Here is an 18,908-nt window from a genome sequence, read left to right as displayed (position 1 = left end):
GCATTTTGGAACTGGACGGCATTGGTGTTTGTAGCCTACACTATAACAATGCAGAAGTTGGCATCTCTTATCCAGTCCCTGGCCACCTTCACAGACAGAGCCCCTAATTCCCGTCCTGTTCCACAACAATTTGACAGGGCAATGGCTACCTGGCATCAGCAAGGAGGGAACGAAGCTGTTGCTGTATCATGCCCTGATACGGTGCACATCAGTGACACTCACAATGCTTTATTCATTGTCTGCAGGAATCCTCGTCACAAAACCTTGGAGCGACAGGACTTCCACAGTTCCCAGCCCTACCTGACCCCATTATCTGGCTTGCTGTTCCCTTAAAGCACCATCTACACGATATGATTATTTGTGCGATTCGATTACGATTCTATTTACAATGCAATTAAATCCGACATGTCTGATCAGGATTCGATTTGATTCAATTCGATTTGCAATTGCAAAACAATGGCAAATCGAATTGAATAGAATCCCGATCGGACATGTTGGATTTAAATCAGATCGTAAATAGAATTGTAATCGAATCGGACAAAGAATCGTAGTGAGTAGATGGGGCTTAAGTGTGCAAAATTAACCATCTGAAGCCCACTTTCCCTATATCAGCTGTACTCTCTAATTCTCCCAACCCCTCAGTGCTCAAACTACCTTGTGGCAAGCTACAGTATGAGCCTTGCCTGGGTTACAGAGGAGGCAGAAGTCTGTTCTGCAGCATTTAGGAATACAGATATGAAGGGCTACATGTGACTAAGCAGAGGCAGATATCATGCTGCTGGGTGCTGGATGGGCTGCCTGTGTGGATGCAAATCAGGGTGATATGTCAGCAAAGGTCACAGAGTAGGCGCAGCTGCCTGAGCCGAGGTGACTGAAGACAGTACAGAACATACAGCCTGCTGAGCATCTTGTGGGGAGGGAAATCAGGGATATAGCAGCCAGGCAATTCACAACAGCCGAGTCTCTCACCTGCCTCTCTTCCCCATGCTGCAGCCACACTCAGGGAACACTGCATGGTGTATGTGTTTGCTGAGCCCTTCTGACCATCAGCCCCAGCAGCTCCACAAGGCTCAGGTAGCACAGGACAGAGCAGGGGGCGGGGTTAGAGCAGCTACAGCCAAGTTCACTACTGCAGGGGGAAACTAGAAACCTCAGTAACTTATAATGGGGAGAGTGACAGTCAGGGTGGAAGGCAGGATCTCAGCCCCTGTTTAAATGGCTGCAATAGCGATGGCAATTTAGTTCTGATGGTCTGGGGAAGAAGCTGCTGCAGCTCATCATTCTCCCACCCCTGCTTTCAGTGGCACTGGCCCCTACCTCTTCCTGAGTGGCACTTCACTCCTTTTACTGGCCGATGTGTGTATTTCTTCTTCACGCTGGGCTGGAGCCTCTGAACCATGCCGCTCCAGCCCAGCATCACAGGGGGGCGGAGCTACATGACACACACAGCCCAGCCTGAGCCTGCAGCAGCCTCTCAGCGTGAATGATTCATACGCTGAGAGGAGAAACTTTGTGCTGCAGGCTGGGATTTGTTCACCCCAGGAGTGGAGGCGGGGCCCACCGAGCAAATCCTCGGAACTTCGGTGGGTCTGTCCGAGGCTGGGCAAATGTTTGTGATTCATAGGGGCTGCCATCTTTGTCATGGGGGCAGCCATCTTTTTGGTTGAAAGGAGGTGACAAGGAGCAGGAGACACAGTTCCAATTGTCCTGTGTCCCGATAACCCCTCCCAGCTGCATGTGCTAGGCTTCAAATGTCAAATTCAAAATGTAAAAAAAAAATTGCACCAAAACAGCAGAACGAGAACAACAACATCAGAAATCATGCTTTGCACAGCATCAGGGGAAAAAAGCCCGGGCAGTTTTCTTCTGTGCAGCTAAAAATGAGGCTTGTATAAGAGAAACAAAGTTCTGATGCTGTGAAACTGTTAAAGAAACACCAAGCCTTTTCAGTGCTGCGGCGTCGATTTTTAGTCCGGAGGTTCACTTTAAGAAAAAACTAGTGCTGTTATCTATGCCAATGATACAGTTGAACAGCTTGTTTTGCAGACCAACTAAGAAGTAAAATAAGAGACTACGTTGTCAGCATAGAATAGGTTAAGTAAGGTTTTTATTCACCTGAAACTGGCATTCCTAATTCACTGGTCACCATCATGTCCCCCTCCTCCATACACCGCTGGCCACCTGTCACATCTGTCTTCTCTTCTATGTCTTCCTTTTCTTCTTTAACTTCTGGTTTTATTTTATTCAGTTTTTCAGCCTAAAACCACACAGTAATACAAGAAACCATATTAAACTTATGATAATTCATGAGAAGAGTTTGGAGTCACTGTTGAGTATAGTAGAGTCACAATTCCACTTACCTTACTATGTTGGGGGATGGTGTAATCTTCCTGTGGATAATCTTGAAAATAAAGAGGACCTGTACATCCTTCTGGTGGGTTTCTGTTAATTGATTCATCTGTAGGAAACACACACGCTGGCTGAATACATTGCTTCTACAGGTTTATCAAATGTAGTGGGGGGGGGGGGGGGATCTAGGAGGAGGACCCTCCATACTACACGGCCAGCACGGTGGCATAGTGGTCAGCACTCTCGCCTTGCAGCGCTGGGTCCCCGGTTCGAATCCCAGCCAGGTCAACATCTGCAAGGAGTTTGTATATTTTCCTGTGTCTGCGTGGGTTTCCTCCGGTCACTCAGGTTTCCTCCCATATCCCAAAAACATACAGATAAGTTAATTGGCTTTCCCCTAAATTGGCCCTAGACTACGATACATACATAAACATATGACTATAGTAGGGATTAGATTGTGAGCTCCTCTGAGGGACAGTTAGTGAAAAGACAATATAGCGCTGTGGAAAATGTCGGCTCTATATAAACACTAAACAATAATAATACTATCTCTTTTATAAGAGAATAAAGTCTCCTCTTACCCTTTGATGTGAGGGGCAACCGATTCTCTATCATTGTGTCCTTATAGAACTTATTTTGTACTTCTAAGTATTGCCCCTCCTGCATGGAGAAATAGACAGAGACACCCTGACATTTTATAGGAAGCAGACACACAATGATACAGTTGCCATACAAGCACATGCCTTGCTGTTACTGGATAATGTCCCATAATTCCCAGCACTGCTCACCTCTCCTGTCAGCAGCTCCATCATCTTGTTGATGACTTCTACTATCTTATTCAGGTTGTTTCTCTCAGTTATCAGGGAGTGAGGTGGCTGCTCTGTAATGGGGGATGGTCCATGGTGATGGCTACTGGGTGTCAGTAGCTCTCCAGATGTCTCCTTCACTATTTTATAATTCTGTACAAACAACAAGAGTTACAGTGTACATTCCCAGTATCCTCCTCACCTCTCCAGTGAGCTGTGTTTTATAAATAGAGATAAGAGTGATGTCATATAACCTTCCCAGAATCCTCCTCACCTCTCCTGTCACCAGTTGTATGATCTCCAGGGTGAGGTCTAATATCCTCTCAATCATGTGACTCCAGTCCTCCATCCTCAGTGATGTGGTCATGTGATGTATTGGAAAGGCCTTTCCCTGTAGAATGATCATCAAGATTAGGTGGACAAATAATAGATAAGGAAGCCACACACTTTTCTGCCCTGACTTGGAGATACAGAGGAGGAGTCCCAGATCACTAATCTGGTGACATCTATGTAGGAACCACTGATGAAAGTGTTATACCTATTTACTGTACTTCAGTGACTTTTGCCAATGTGCAGCACAGCACAGCTGAAGTTATTACTTATGCTGAATACACACGTTGAGATTTCCCGTTCGATTCCCGGGATCGAACGGATCGAATCGATTATTTCCAACATGCTCGATTCGGATTTCGATCGTTTCTGCCGTCGATTTGGCATACTTAACATGCAAATCGACGGCAGAAACGATCGAAATCCGAATCGAGCATGTTGGAAATAATCGATTCGATCCGTTCGATCCCGGGAATCGAACGGGAAATCTCAACGTGTGTATTCAGCATTACTCTGAAGAAGTGGATGCTGTTCCATAAAACACCGACAGGATTTGTAATTTGGCTTGTAAAAAATGTCCTGTTCTGTATGGAGAATCATACCATGGATTTAAATATATGTAATCCTCAATGAGACTATTTTATGATTAATTAATAATAATCATTGTAGCATGTACAGTAGTATACGATTGTATATATTTATCTTACTACACCATAAATAACCCACCTCTTCTTTTGGGATATTGGTGTTTTACTGTTCCTTATACTGTATATTGCTAGTTATGTTCAATGGTGCTTAAATACCCCTTTTTAAAATTCGAGTTGGGTCGAATTCGAATAGTAAATTATTCGAGGTCAGTCGAATATTCGAGTCGAATAATTTTTACTATTCGATTCGACCTCGGACTTCGAGCTCACTATTCGAGTCGGTATTCGAGCTCATTATTCGAGCTGACTATTCCAATTGGCCTTAAATAGCTTCCAACACTTGTTTTGAGGGTGAATGATGCAAGAAACATCTTTTTTTCCAAGTAACAACAGCAAGTGATTATGTGGGGATGTTCCTTTAAAAAAAAAAAGGTGGAAAGAGAAGTTGTGTCCAGAATTTTGTTCAGTACTGTATATACTTCTTCTTCTTCTTTATCTTCTATATCTTCTTCTTCTATATCTTCTTCTATATCTTCTTCTTCTATATCTTCTTCTATATCTTCTTCTTCTTCTATATTGTCTTCTTCTTCTTCATCATCTTCTTCTTCTTCATCTTCTTCATCATCATCTTCTTCTTCTTCTTCATCTTCTTCTTCTTCTTCATCTTCTTCTTCATCTTCTTCTTCTTCATCTTCTTCATCTTCTTCTTCTTCTTCATCTTCTTCTTCTTCTTCATCTTCTTCTTATTCATCTTCTTCTTATTCATCTTCTTCATCTTCTTCTTCTTCTTCTTCTTCATCATCTTCTTCTTCTTCTCCTTCTTCTTCATCTTCTTCTTCTTCTTCTTCTCCTTCTTCTTCTTCTCCTTCTTTTTCTATATCGTCTTCTTCTTCTTCACTTATTTCTCTTTTCAATTTTTTTTTTAAAGAAATGCAGCTATTTTTGAGCGTAACAAATAGCTGGTGGCGCACGCATGTTGGAAGCGCCATTGTATGTGCTCCCTGGCAGTGGAAACACACAGACAGCAGGAGGTAAATTCAGCAGCAGGAGGAGGAGGATGAGTGTGTGGCAGCAGGCAGTCAATGAGGCAGGCAGCGTGACATAATAGCCCTGGTACCTAGCGGTGATACCAGGGCTGTAAATAAACACAGCAGGCAGGAGGTCCCAGACAGCGGTCGTGCAGCCCACATCGTGTCCAATACACAACTGGGACAACACAGTTTTCAACCCGGGCACCTCTGAAAAATTAAACCTTTTTTTTATGGTTTTTTGGTTTTGTTTGTAAAACAAATTACACAGATATATAGCTATTGTTTGACGTAATAGCTGGTGGCAGAGTGGCAGCAGAATGTAATTCTGTGTACCCTGGCAGTGGGAAACACAGACAGACAGCAGCAGCAGGAGGAATGGAGGAGTAGTGTGAGTGTGGCAGCAGGCAGGCAGCGTGACATAATAGCCCTGGTACCTAGCGGGTGATACCAGGGCTGTAAATAAACACAACAGGAGGTCCCAGACAGCGGTCGTGCAGCCCACATCGTGTCCAATACACAACTGGGACAACACAGTTTTCAACCCGGGCACCTCAGAAAAATTAAACCTTTTTTTTTTTTTAATGGTTTTGTAGTTTTGGTTTTACAACCAATTACACAGATATAGCTATTGTTTGACGTAATAGCTGGTGGCAGAGTGGCAGCAGAATGTAATTCTGTGTACCCTGGCAGTGGGAAACACAGACCGACAGCAGCAGCAGCAGGAGGAATGGAGGAGTAATGTGAGCAGCTATTGTTTGACGTAATAGCTGGTGGCAGAGTGGCAGCAGAATGTAATTCTGTGTACCCTGGCAGTGGGAAACACAGACAGACAGCAGCAGCAGGAGGAATGGAGGAGTAGTGTGAGTAAGGCAGCAGGCAGGCAGCGTGACATAATAGCCCTGGTACCTAGCGGGTGATACCAGGGCTGTAAATAAACACAACAGGAGGTCCCAGACAGCGGTCGTGCAGCCTACATCGTGTCCAATACACAACTGGGACAACACAGTTTTCAACCCGGGCACCTCAGAAAAATTAAACCTTTTTTTTTTTTAATGGTTTTGTAGTTTTGGTTTTACAACCAATTACACAGATATAGCTATTTTTTGACGTAATAGCTGGTGGCAGAGTGGCAGCAGAAGGAAAATCTGTGTACCCTGACAGTGGGAAACACAGACCGACAGCAGCAGCAGCAGGAGGAATGGAGGAGTAATGTGAGCAGCTATTGTTTGACATAATAGCTGGTGGCAGAGTGGCAGCAGAAGGTAATTCTGTGTACCCTGGCAGTGGGAAACACAGACAGACAGCAGCAGCAGGAGGAATGGAGGAGTAGTGTGAGTGTGGCAGCAGGCAGGCAGCGTGACATAATAGCCCTGGTACCTAGCGGGTGATACCAGGGCTGTAAATAAACACAACAGGAGGTCCCAGACAGCGGTCGTGCAGCCCACATCGTGTCCAATACACAACTGGGACAACACAGTTTTCAACCCGGGAACCTCAGAAAAATTAAACCTTTTTTTTTTAATGGTTTTGTAGTTTTGGTTTTACAACCAATTACACAGATATAGCTATTTTTTGACGTAATAGCTGGTGGCAGAGTGGCAGCAGAAGGTAAATCTGTGTACCCTGACAGTGGGAAACACAGACAGACAGCAGAAGGGCAGTACACAGCAGCCCATTGTAGTTGTAAAATGTGTGGCTGCAGGCGATGTAATAGTCAAAGTGAACCAGGCTGGCTTAGTGAGCAGGAGCCAGGAGGTGGTAAAGGGTGGTAAGGCACATTAACGATGGTTCTAACTTCCGGCAGCCAGTTCATGTCCCCCTCTCGCCGACAACAGGGGCCAGGAACTCGCCTTCCACCCACGCCTGGTTCATCTTGAGAAACGTCAGTCTGTCCACAGACTTGTGAGACAGACGTGAGCGTTTCTCGGTGACCACGCCACCAGCTGCACTGAAGCAGCGCTCGGACAGCACGCTGGAAGAGGGGCAGGACAGCACTTCCAGGGCGTACTGCGCCAGCTCGCTCCAGATCTCCAGGCGCTTGACCCAATACTCCATGGGATCAACAGGGGCATCGCTGTCAAGCCCGCTGTAGGACCCCATGTAGTCAGCCACCATGCGGGTCAGGCGCTGGCTGTGACCGGAGGAGGATGCTGCTGCATGCACCTCCTCTCTAGTCACTGCTGCCGGAGCCTCTACAGTCCTGTAGAGCTCGTGGCTGAGAGACAGCAGGTCTGTGGGGCGCTTGCTGCTGGATGCAGGCACCTGCTGCTGCCTCTGTGCTGGCTGGACAGTGGGGGCGGAAGGCTGGGGGAAGGCTTCCTCCAAGCGCTCAACAAGGGCCTGCTGCAAGCTCCTTATTTGTTGCGCTGGGTCTCCTCCTGCAGGCGGCAGGAACTGGCTCAACTTCCCCTTGAGGCGCGGGTCCAACATCATGCTGATCCAGATGTCCTCCCTCTGCTTCATCTGGATCACCCTGGGGTCCTTGCGCAGGCACGTCAGCATGTGCGCTGCCATTGGGAAGAGGCGGGCCACGTCTGCTGGCACATCGGCGGCAGTGCTGTCCTCATCCTCCTCCTCTGCCGCCTCATCCTCTCTCCACCCCCGCACCAACTCAGCTGCGCTGTGCTGATCCCCCTCATCAGCAGCAAGGTCAGGGACCTCCACCAAGTCCTCCTCCTCCTCCCCCTCAGAGGTGGACTGTGCAGCTGCCTTCCCAAGGCTGACCAACTGCAGCAGCGCTTGGCAGTGGCGGGCCTTCACGCTGCTGCTGAAGCGGGGGGTTTGGCCAGGTGTGCCGGAGGATGGCAGAGGATCGGAGGAACCTGCTGCAGTTCCCCCGACCCTGCGGGGTGGCACCACCCACTGTGTTGCTGCTGCTGCTGTGCCCGCTGCTGCTCTCCCATCCTCACCCCCCTCCACCAAGCTGACCCAGTGGACAGTGAAGGACAGGTAGCGGCCTGTCCCGAAGCGGCTGCTCCAGGAGTCCATGGTGACGTGGACCCTTTCACCAACCGCGTGCTCCAGCCCTCGCTCCACATTGGCCATCACAAAGCGGTGCAGTGCAGGAATGGCCTTGCGGGCGAAGAAGTGTCTGCTGGGGAGCTGCCAGTCTGGGGCTGCACAAGCAAGCAGCGCACGCATGTCGCTCCCCTCCTGCACGAGCGTGTACGGCAGGAGTTGGGAGCACATGGCCCGTGCCAGCAAGCCGTTCAGCTGCCGCACGCGACGGCTGCTGGGAGCCAGAGCCCTAACCACCCCCTGGAAGGACTCGCTCAAAAGGCTCTGGCGTGGCCTTTTGCTGGCACGGGAATCAGCAGACACAGCAGAGGAGGCCACTGAGGACTGGCTGCCAGAACAGGCCTCAGTGTCGGCGGCAGGAGTTGCAGAGGGGGGAGGAGCAGTGCGTTTCCGCACTCCTGCTGGTGCTGCTGGAGGCGCAGGAGGGCGGGTGGCTGCTGTTGCTGCTGCTGCTGCTGCTGCTGAAGGCTGTGCAGTGATGGGTGTGGTGCCACTGCCAGCACCAGATGCCTTCAGCCTCTGGAACTCCTCATGCTGGTGGAAATGTTTCGCAGCAAGGTGGTTGATGAGCAAGCTGGTGCTGAACTTTAAGGGGTCTGCACCTCTGCTCAACTTCCGCTGACAGTCGTTGCAAGTGGCGTACTTGCTGTCCACAGTGGGCATGGTGAAAAAGCGCCAGATTGGTGACAAAAACAACCCCCTTCGGCATGGAACCGCTGTTGCCTGTCTCCCTGTGGTGGTTGGGGGGGGGGGGGGGGGGGGCTTGGGTGCGGCTGGTGGTGGTACTGGCAGATGCTGCTGCTGCTGCTGCTGAGCCTGAGACACCAGCAGGCTGGGGGACCTGCCTACTGCTGCCAATGCTTGCAATGATGCGCCTCCTTGCAAGGCCCACAAGCGCATCCTCCTCCTCCTCCTCAGAGCTGCTGATGACGACATCCCCTGGAGCTGGTGGCATCCAGTCTCTGTCTGTCACCGTGTCATCATCATCCTCCCCCTCCTGAAACATGTCCTGCTGGGATGATGACCCCCCAAACTCCTCTCCTGATGCATGGATGGGCTGCTTGACTGTCGCCACAGTCTTGCTGTCCAATCCCTCATCCCCCAAAGTGCCCATCAGCATCTCCTCCTCCAAATCGCCAACAAAAGCAGACAATACCCTGATGGTGCCTGGGGTAAAAATACTGCTGAGTGACAGGTCGCCAACTTGTGACTGTGAACTGGCCTCCTCCCCAGGCCCTGCTGGGCGGCTGCTGCGAACAGGGGTGGTGGTGGTGGTGGTGAGGGTGGAGGCCTCGGATGCAGAGCTGATGGCGGGCTGCTCATCCTCCGTCATCAGTTGCACCACAGTGTCTGCATCCGTTTCCTCAATGGGACGTTTGCGACCCGGCTGGAGGAAAATCGGAGCAGGTGCTACACGCTGCTGCTGCTGTGTCTCTGCAGCATGAGTTGCAGATGCTCCTGCTGGGCGGCGCCCAAGGCGTCCACGGCCAGTGGCTATAGGAGGAATGTTAGCCACTGACGCTGCTGCTGCTGCTGCGGAACTGTGCATGGTGGCGCGGCCGCGCCCGCGGCTTGCCACAATGCTGCTCCCTCTCCTCCTGATTCCCTTGCTGCCCTTCCCCTTGCCCAAACCACGCTGGCTGCCACTTCCAGACATCTTCGATGTTTTGGGCGTAAACACAAAAGTTTTTTAAAAGGGCGGGTGAAAAGTGGGGTACTTTAATGGAGTGGGTTGGTGGGCGAGGTGACTGAGTGAGTGTCTAGTACAGTAAGTAAGTAGTAACAGTCAGGAAGTACAACTAGCAGTTACAATAATCAGTAGTAATCACAAGGAAATAGAGTGTGTGTACACTACAGACAGTGAGTGCACGCACGCGCAAACACGCGCAGGAGCTAGCCTATGAACAGTGACTGAGTGAGTGTCTAGTACAGTAAGTAAGTAGTAACAGTCAGGAAGTACAACTAGAAGTTACAATAATCAGTAGTAATAATCACAAGGAAATAGAGTGTGTGTACACAGACAGTGAGTGAGTGCACGCACACGCAGGAGCTAGCCTATGAACAGTGACTGAGTGTCCCTACTAGTACAGTAAGTAGTAACAGTAAGTACAACTAGAAATTACAATAATCAATCAGTAATCAGAAGGAAATAGAGTGTGTGTACAGTACACAGACAGTGAGTGCACGCACACGCAGGAGCTAGCCTATGAACAGTGACAGTGAGTGTCCTAGTACAGTTACAGTATATAACTATTCAGAAGGAAATAGAGTGTGTGTACAGTACACAGACAGTGAGTGCACGCACACGCAGGAGCTAGCCTATGAACAGTGACAGTGAGTGTCCTAGTACAGTTACAGTATATAACTATTCAGAAGGAAATAGAGTGTGTGTACAGTACACAGACAGTGAGTGCACGCACACGCAGGAGCTAGTAGCCTATGAACAGTGACAGTGAGTGTCCTAGTACAGTTACAGTATATAACTATTCAGAAGGAAATAGAGTGTGTGTACACTACAGTACACAGACAGTGAGTGCACGCACACGCAGGAGCTAGCCTATGAACAGTGACAGTGAGTGTCCTAGTACAGTTACAGTATATAACTACAATACAAAATACAATCAATCAGTAGTAAAGGACAGCAGAAATACTGGTATAGATGAGAAATAAACAGAGGACAGGAGAGAACAGCTGCCCACACAGGCAGGCCCTGAGGCCTAAAGCTGTAAGCCTGCAGCAGCTGTCTCTCTCTATGTAACACAAAAGCTACTAAAATACAATGTCTATCTAACTAACAACAATATAGGTGTATATAGGAGGTGTATGTGAGCAAAAATGCTAGGTAAATGACCACAATAAAGCTCTTGCTAAGCCAACGCACAAAGGAGCAGATCTCTCTCTGTGCAAAGTCAGGCAAGGACGGAGAAACGGAACATGGCGGCCGCTATTTATAGGGTAGGGGCTGGCCAGGGTCCCCCTCTGTGATTGGCTGCCATCAGAGGGCCTGGGAGCCCTCTGATTGGCTCTAAGGACATCAATCTGGGCTATGACGCTATTCGAGCTCGGTATTCGAGCTCGAATAGCGCTGTTAGCTCGAATAGCGCGAATAGTGAATGGGCTATTCGAGTTCACTCGAATAGCCCATTCGAATAGCTCCAGCTATTCGGAGCTCGAATACCGAGCTCGAATAGCTGAAAAAGAGCTTGAATATTCGAGCTACTCGAATATTCGAGCTCTGCTGAGCACCACTGGTTATGTTTATTAGGATAGGAATGATGTTCCAAGTGACATGTGGGAACAGGAGGTGACATAATGGTCTCAGAGCCAGGGACTCACTAATTGGTAACAAGGCATTATCTCTTTGCCCAGTCACTGCAGAGACATGGCTCTCACTACCTATCACCCTGTACTGGCTGCACACAGCAGAAGCATTCTATAACCAATTACACTGACTAGAGGCATTCCAACAAGTCTTCTGTCCCATATCATGTGACCTGCCAGCTCATGCATCTACAATGGAAACTGGAGGAAGGACACCTTCTCCCTAGACTGCTGGATGCCTCCCTGTGCTGATATCTGAGAGCAGGACTGAGAGGATAAGTGCACTGACTACAGGGAAGATAACAGCAGTGTATAGTATTGAACAGCAAAAATAATGTGTGGCTGTGGTGGGACATTAGAGGCGAACGTAAGTACAGCTCTGATACTTACCCGGGGCTTCCTCCCGCCCCATAAACACATCTAAGTCCCACGCGGTCCTCCCGTGGTCTGCCGTTCAGCCGCGGTGAGCTCTGTTACCAGCCTCAGTGACGTCAGTCCGGGTCTACTGTGCATGCGCAGGAGGTGTGCACATGCGCAGTAGACCCTGACTGGTATCGACTGAGTCTGGTAACAGAGTTCATTGCAGCTGAATGGAAGGGCGTGGGAGATTGGCGTGAGACTTAGACATGTTTATGGGGCAGGAGGAAGCCCCGGGTAAGTATCAGAGCTGTACTTGCGTTCGTCTCTGAGTCTCATTAAGGTACATACACTGAATAGATAATGAACTCTGTGCAGCACTGAGGAATATGTCATGGCAGTAGAAATGTATAATAATAATAATAGTGTGTGTGACTGTGGTTAGGATATTAGAGTGTAAGCTCCTCTGGTGCAGAGATGATGGGAAGGGATCAGTTATCTCTGTACAATGCAGTGGAATATGTCAGAGCTACTTAAATGTACAATAATAATCCTATATAATAAAAAAGCAGGTGTCTCTGCATCATCCGTGTGTTCAAGTGCAGGACAAACAGCGGTTGGGACAGGACGACGATGCCAGGGAGCCAGGCACGTGGCAGAGGGGTGCGAACGCATGTGCACTGACTGACAGTGGTGGCGTGAAAAGACTAGAGCCCGTTTTTAAACGGGCTTAGGTCAACTAGTAGTAATAATAATAATAATAATAACAGTGTGTGGCTGTGGTAATGACATATAAATGTATAATATTAATAATAATAATAATAGGGTATGAGTGTGGTGAGGACATTAGAGTGTAAGCTCCTGTGGTGCAGAGATGATGGGAAGGGATCAGTGATCTCTGTACAGTGTATATGTAGCAGCAGCTGGTGATGGGGAGGAGACACAGGAGTGTTATGTGTTACAGGCTATATAAATCCTCCCTGTACTATGACATCTACATATAATACATATAAAATAAAGTTCTCTCTCATTACCTCACGTGCTGCCAGTATGAGCAATGTCTCCTTTCTACTTCTTCCAGAACTTCCTGTCTATGGTTCCTCCCCTTCCTGCCCCTGCATTGCATTGTGTATGTGTGTGGGATGAGGCTGCAGAAATCACACTGCTCTAGTCACACCACACTAAGTAATAAACTGGTATGCTGCTAAGCTTTCAAGCCATTGGCAGGGTACCCCCACACCCATCTCTTTTGTGTTTTATTTTTTTATCTTGCAACCCCACCAATGACAGCCTTTGCATAGACTAACTTGGACTTGAATTGATGGGTCTCTGAAAAATTGCATGATCATATAACTTCCCTGAGCACTTTGCGAATAAATAAAAAAAGGGGATGTGCTAGCGATAGCAATTAAGAGCAGAGTCACTACATGCGAGCCTCATAACACTGCACAATTAAAGATGCTAATTAACGGTACAATTTTTCACTAAATCGTATCTTTTGATCCGATTTGAATGACCGTAAGTGACCTGAAGGCAATTATCAATTGTTCACATTTGCTGAATGATTCTTCAAATTCGATCATAAATTCCAACTTTCGGATCAATGTGATCCTATTTCGCGATCAATGGTAAAAATCACACCGAAAGATCGCATTTGGTGGAAAAATTGTACTGTTAATGGGCACCTTAAGAGAGATAAGATTGAGAAAGGAGGTGTCCAGCACAGCTAGCATGATGCTGCGGTCGATGAAGTTCAGATATCTGGAAGAGCCTGCTTGTTGCCTCAAAAAGTTGGTGGTGATATATATGTATATGGGAAACGTGTTTACTGTTGCCCTGGGTGTGTGTGAGTTGCTCAGTTAGAGGCTGAAGTCGTAGAGCTAAATAAGCATCTCGCAACACTGAGACGCATACACAACATGGAGAAGACCTTGGATCTCACGATCCAGACACTGGATGGAACCGGTGAAGATGAGGTGGGTGGAGTACAGTCGGAGCAAGAAGCAGAGGTAGCCGCTAGTTGGGTCACAGTTAGAAGGGGTAGGGGAAAAAGTGGCAGACAGGATAGTCCCGAGTTGTCCCTCCCTAATAAGTATGCTTGTTTGTGTAATATTGGGGAGGAGGATTCTGGAGTAGCAATGCTGCAGCAGGATGTGTCCCTCAGCAACCAAGGGGCAGACTGCTGCAAAGAGAAAGGGAATAGGAGTGCAGCTAAGGCTAGACAGGTACTGGTGGTAAGGGATTCAATTATTAGGCACACAGATAGTGTAATCTGTCGAAGAAACCGTGAATGCCGTACAGTCTGTTGTCTCCCGGGTGCTCGGGTTCGGCATGTAGCGGAAAGAATTGACAGATTATTGGGTGGGGCTGGGGAAGACCCGGCTGTAATGGTACACATTGGCACCAATGACAAAGTTAGTGGGAGATGGAAGGTCCTCAAAAATGATTTTCAGGTACTTGGAGATAAACTTAAAGCAAGGACCTCCAAGGTGGTGTTTTCTGAAATACTGCCAGTGCCACGTGCTACATCTGAGAGACAGAGGGAGCTTAGGGAGTTAAATAAGTGGCTGAGAAATTGGTATAGGAAGGAGGGGTTTGGGTTCCTGGAGAACTGGGCAGACTTTGCAGTTGGCTACAGGTTCTAGAGCAGGGATGGGCTGCACCTTAATGGGGAGGGTGCAGCTGCATTGGGGGAGAAGAGGGCTAAACGGTTGGAGGAGATTTTAAACTAGGATCTAGGGGGAGGCGGGAGGGTAAAGTCTCAATATGTAGACAAGATAAGGTAAAAAGACAGTGGGAGCCTAACATTATGGGGGGTGGAGAGGGGGTGGAGACAGTGTAAAGAGTAAGGAAGTTGGTAAAACTTCAAGTAGCCCATTTCATGTAAACAAAATTGGTAAATGTGGTGGTAAACATATAAAGTGCATGGTAACCAATGCTAGGAGCCTTGCAAATAAAATAGACGAACTAGAGTTCATTCTGAATGACAAAGGCTATGACATTGTGGGAATAACCGAGACATGGATGGATGAAAGCCATGACTGGATAGCTAATTTAAAAGGATACAATGTGTTTGGGAGGGATAGAACAGGGAAAAAGGTGGAGGGGTTTGTCTCTTTGTTAAGAATTCTTTTACAGCTGTCATGAATGAGGGGATGGAGGAAGATTGTGAAGATGTGGAGTCCGTTTGGGTAAATATTCATTGTGGAAATAAAAGTTGCCAATTTCTTATTGGGGTGTGCTACAGGCCACCTCTTATTAATGAAGCTGCAGAACTGCGATTACTACAGCAGATTGAAAAAGCTGCAAGTAAAAATGAGGTCATAGTTATGGGTGACTTCAACCTTCCAGACATTGACTGGGGTATTGAGGCTACCCATTCTGGTAAAAGCAGCAGATTTCTGGCAGCACTACAGGACAATTACTTGACTCAAATGGTAATGGAACCAACTAGGGGGAATGCGTTACTGGATCTGATCATTTCTAATAGACCGGATAATGTATCAAATGTGCAGGTTCAAGAACATTTGGGAAATAGTGATCACAACATGATAACGTTTGATCTGGTGACTGATAGGCCACGGGGCAGCGGGACCACTAAAACTATGAATTTTAGAAGAGCAAAGTTCAATCAAATTAGGCAGGCACTAAGTTTGGTGAACTGGGATAATGTACTACAAGGGGAGGACACTGAAGGGAAATGGCAAGCTTTTAAACTTTCTCTCAATCAATATTGTAGTATGTACTGTATATCCCATATGGAAACAAAATGTGTAGGAATAAAAAAAGGCCTCTATGGATGAATAGAAAGGTTAGAGATAAAATGAAGAGGAAAAAGAATGCCTATATGGTCCTAAAACAGGAGGGGACCAAGGCTGCACTAACAATTATAAGGAGTGCAATAAAAATTGTAAAGAAGAAATTAGGCTGGCAAAGATTGAAGCTGAAAATCAAAATCGCCAGGGATATCAAATCTAACCCAAAAAAGTTTTACAAGTACATCAACTCTAAAAAAAGAAAGGTAGACTGTATTGGACTTCTTAAGGATGAGGGGGGGGGGGGGGCTCAATGGTGGATGACCAAGGTAAGGCAGAGCAGAGTTATTAAATGATTTCTTTGCTTCTGACTTCACAAGGGAAACATCCCTGTTGCAAATTATAGAGGCAGCAGAGTCTCAATCTTCCAAATGTATTAAATACTTAACGCAGAAAGAAGTGAAGGCAAGACTAAATAAATTAAAAATAGACAAGGCACCTGGCCCGGATGGCATGCATCCTCGGGTCCTAATGGAATTAAGTTCAGTTATAGATAAACGAATTTATCTTATCTTCTGTGACTCTCTTTCAACTGGCAGAGTTCCAGTGGATTGGCGTACAGCCCACGTTTTCCCATTATTTAAGAAGGACAAAAAATCAGATCCAGGAAATTATAGACCTGTAAGCTTAACATCAGTTGTATGCAAACTATTTGAGGGGTTACGAAGAGATACTATACATGACTTCATAGTAGAAAACAATCTTATTTCTCAGCATTAACATTGCTTTACTAAAGACAGGTCCTGTTTGACTAACATGCTCAGCTTTTATGAGGTAGTGAATGCTAATATGGATATTGGGAATGCTGTAGATGTGATATACTTGGACTTTGCAAAGGCCTTCGACACTGTTCCCCACAAAACTCTAGTGCAAAAGTTGAGGATGCAAGGACTGGGGAAGAGTCTGTGTTCATGGATAGGGAACTGGCTAATGGACAGAAAACAAAGAGTTGTGGTCAATGGATCGTACTCAAAATGGGTGATTGTTAGCAGTGGGGTCCCACAGGGGGCTGTACTGGGTCCAGTCCTCTTCAATTTATTTATTAATGACCTAGTAGATGCAGTGGTGAGCAATGTTGCTATTTTTGCAGAGGATACAAAATTGTGCAGAATCATCAACTCTCAGGAAGATAGTGTCATATTGCAACAGGATCTGGATAGGATGGCAATATGGGCACATAAATGGCAGATGAAATTCAATGTTGAAAAATGTAAAGTCATGCATTTTGGTCGTACCAATGGTCTAGCACCATTCAAAATAAATGGGATACAGTTGGGGACATCAAACTTGGAGAAGGACTTCGGAGTACTCATCAACAACAAGTTAAATAATTGCAAGCAATGCCAAGCTGCTGCAGCTAAAGCTAACAAAATTTTGGGATGCATTAAAAAGGAAATAAAAACTCGAGATGCTAGCATAATATTGCCCCTGTTTAACTCTCTAGTAAGGCCACATCTGGAATATGGAATTCAGTTTTGGGCACCACATTACAGGAAAGATATTGCAGTTTTAGAGCAGGTGCAGAGACGAGCAACAAAATTGATGCGTGGGATGGAAGGTCTCATTTACCAAGAAAGGTTAGATAAACTGGGTTTATTTAGTCTAGAGAAAAGACACCTTAGAGGGGATCTAATTAACATGTATAAATACATCAGAGGGCAATATAAAAGCTTGGCGGGTGAGCTTTTTGTCCGTAGGCCTTCTCAAAGGACTAGAGGACATGATCTGCGCATGGAGGAAAAATGTTTTAGCCACTTATTTAGGAAAGGGTTCTTTACAGTAAGAGTGATTAAGATGTGGAATGCATTGCCACAGGAAGTAGTTATGGCAAACTCTATACCTGCATTTAAAGGGGGCTTAGATGCTTTCCTTGCGCTGAAAGACATCCATGGCTACAATTACTAGGTAATAGTATATTATTGCTGGCAGCGCTACCTACTTATACCTTAAAATTAATACCAATATCCTTAATAAATGTCCATAGATCTGCGAGTTCGCTTGGAAATGTCCTTAGATGAAGATGATGAGTAAAGTATTCCACTGCGCTCTCACACAAGGTTCAATCTAAAAAACAGAAACGAGAACTACACATCGCGTAATTCTATCTGGATTATATGACTTTATCACACCCGTGTTAGTGTGAAACGTGACTGCACTCATATGCCCACCACCAACATCAAAGGGGCTCACCGGATATAAACCACCTCAGTTTTCAGCTGGGTCTCAAGCTCAATCTGTGTCTCACTCTGTACCTCAGTGAAGCACAACGGCCGATTCAGTAGAAGTATTTTAATCTTGATAAAACTTTAAAAACAAAGCACAATAGGGCTCCTCATTGCATAGTATGTCTGCACAGTTAGACAATACATTCACGGTTTATATCCGGTGAGCCCCTTTGATGTTGGTGGTGGGCATATGAGTGCAGTCACGTTTCACACTAACACGGGTGTGATGAAGTCATAATCCAGACAGAATCACGCGATGTGTAGTTCTCGTTTCTGTTTTTTAGATTGAACCTTGTGTGAGAGCGCAGTGGAATACTTTACTCATCAATTACTAGGTAAAGTCTAATGATGTTCATCCAGGGATTTTATCTGATTGCCAACTGAAGTCGGGAAGGAATTTTTTACCCTTTTGGGGCTAATTGGACCATGCCTTATAAGGGTTTTTCCGCCTTCCTCTGGATCAACAGGGATATGTGAGGGAGCAGGCTGGTGTTGTACTTTGTTCTCTAGTTGAACTCGATGGACGTATGTCTTTTTTCAACCCAAATAACTATGTAACTATGTGTTTAAAGCAAGTGAACTTTTATTGGATGAGAAATTAAATTTTGGAGATTGGACACTATGAAACATATACTTATCTCTGAGGTCACCCTGATGTGTCCTAAATCGGTGAGAGGGAGGCAAGAAAGTACAGTTATACCAAGTGCAATGTCCACTATGGTTAGCTAGTATCCTAAAACCCCTGTCCCTGCGTCCTCATGTGTATGTTGCACCTGGCTCGTATGCGTGGCACAAGGGCGGACTTCGGACAGCGGTTGTGGACAGGGGTGTCCACGGCCGCGTGTGTGTTGCGGCTGTAACCTACCAGCCGTTTTGTAACAAACTGGCCTTTTTACTCATAATAGTGATAATAAGCTAATTGCCTGTGTCTCCAAGATATCAATATTAGATAGCTTTGTGTGTCTCCCAGACAGCAGTATTAGGTATCTGTGTGTGCCCCCAGATAGCA

General features: G+C 46.6%; 2 protein-coding genes across 2 annotated transcripts in view; both read right to left on the bottom strand.

Moving 5' to 3' along the window:
* Positions 1–1,399, bottom strand: part of LOC137535813 (zinc finger protein 436-like) — a 41,986-nt gene extending 40,587 nt beyond the window's left edge. Inside the window, exon 1 of the mRNA XM_068257707.1 lies at positions 1,318–1,399. Within this exon, the coding sequence (XP_068113808.1) occupies positions 1,318–1,399 (82 nt within the window). The remainder of the gene's footprint in view (positions 1–1,317) is intronic.
* Positions 1–18,908, bottom strand: part of LOC137535021 (zinc finger protein 721-like) — a 111,373-nt gene that overhangs the window by 87,726 nt on the left and 4,739 nt on the right. The window contains exons 2-6 of the mRNA XM_068256783.1: positions 3,430–3,546; positions 3,138–3,308; positions 2,931–3,009; positions 2,361–2,458; positions 2,116–2,257 (exon numbers count right to left, since the gene is read on the bottom strand). Of these exons, the coding sequence (XP_068112884.1) occupies positions 2,116–2,257; positions 2,361–2,458; positions 2,931–3,009; positions 3,138–3,308; positions 3,430–3,522 (583 nt within the window). The 5' untranslated portion in view covers positions 3,523–3,546. The remainder of the gene's footprint in view (positions 1–2,115; positions 2,258–2,360; positions 2,459–2,930; positions 3,010–3,137; positions 3,309–3,429; positions 3,547–18,908) is intronic.

Source organism: Hyperolius riggenbachi, chromosome 10 (genome assembly GCF_040937935.1).
Source record: "Hyperolius riggenbachi isolate aHypRig1 chromosome 10, aHypRig1.pri, whole genome shotgun sequence".
Taxonomy (NCBI): Eukaryota; Metazoa; Chordata; class Amphibia; order Anura; family Hyperoliidae; genus Hyperolius; species Hyperolius riggenbachi.
Note: the sequence above shows the minus strand (reverse complement) of the source record. Positions and strands in the feature narration are given on the sequence as shown.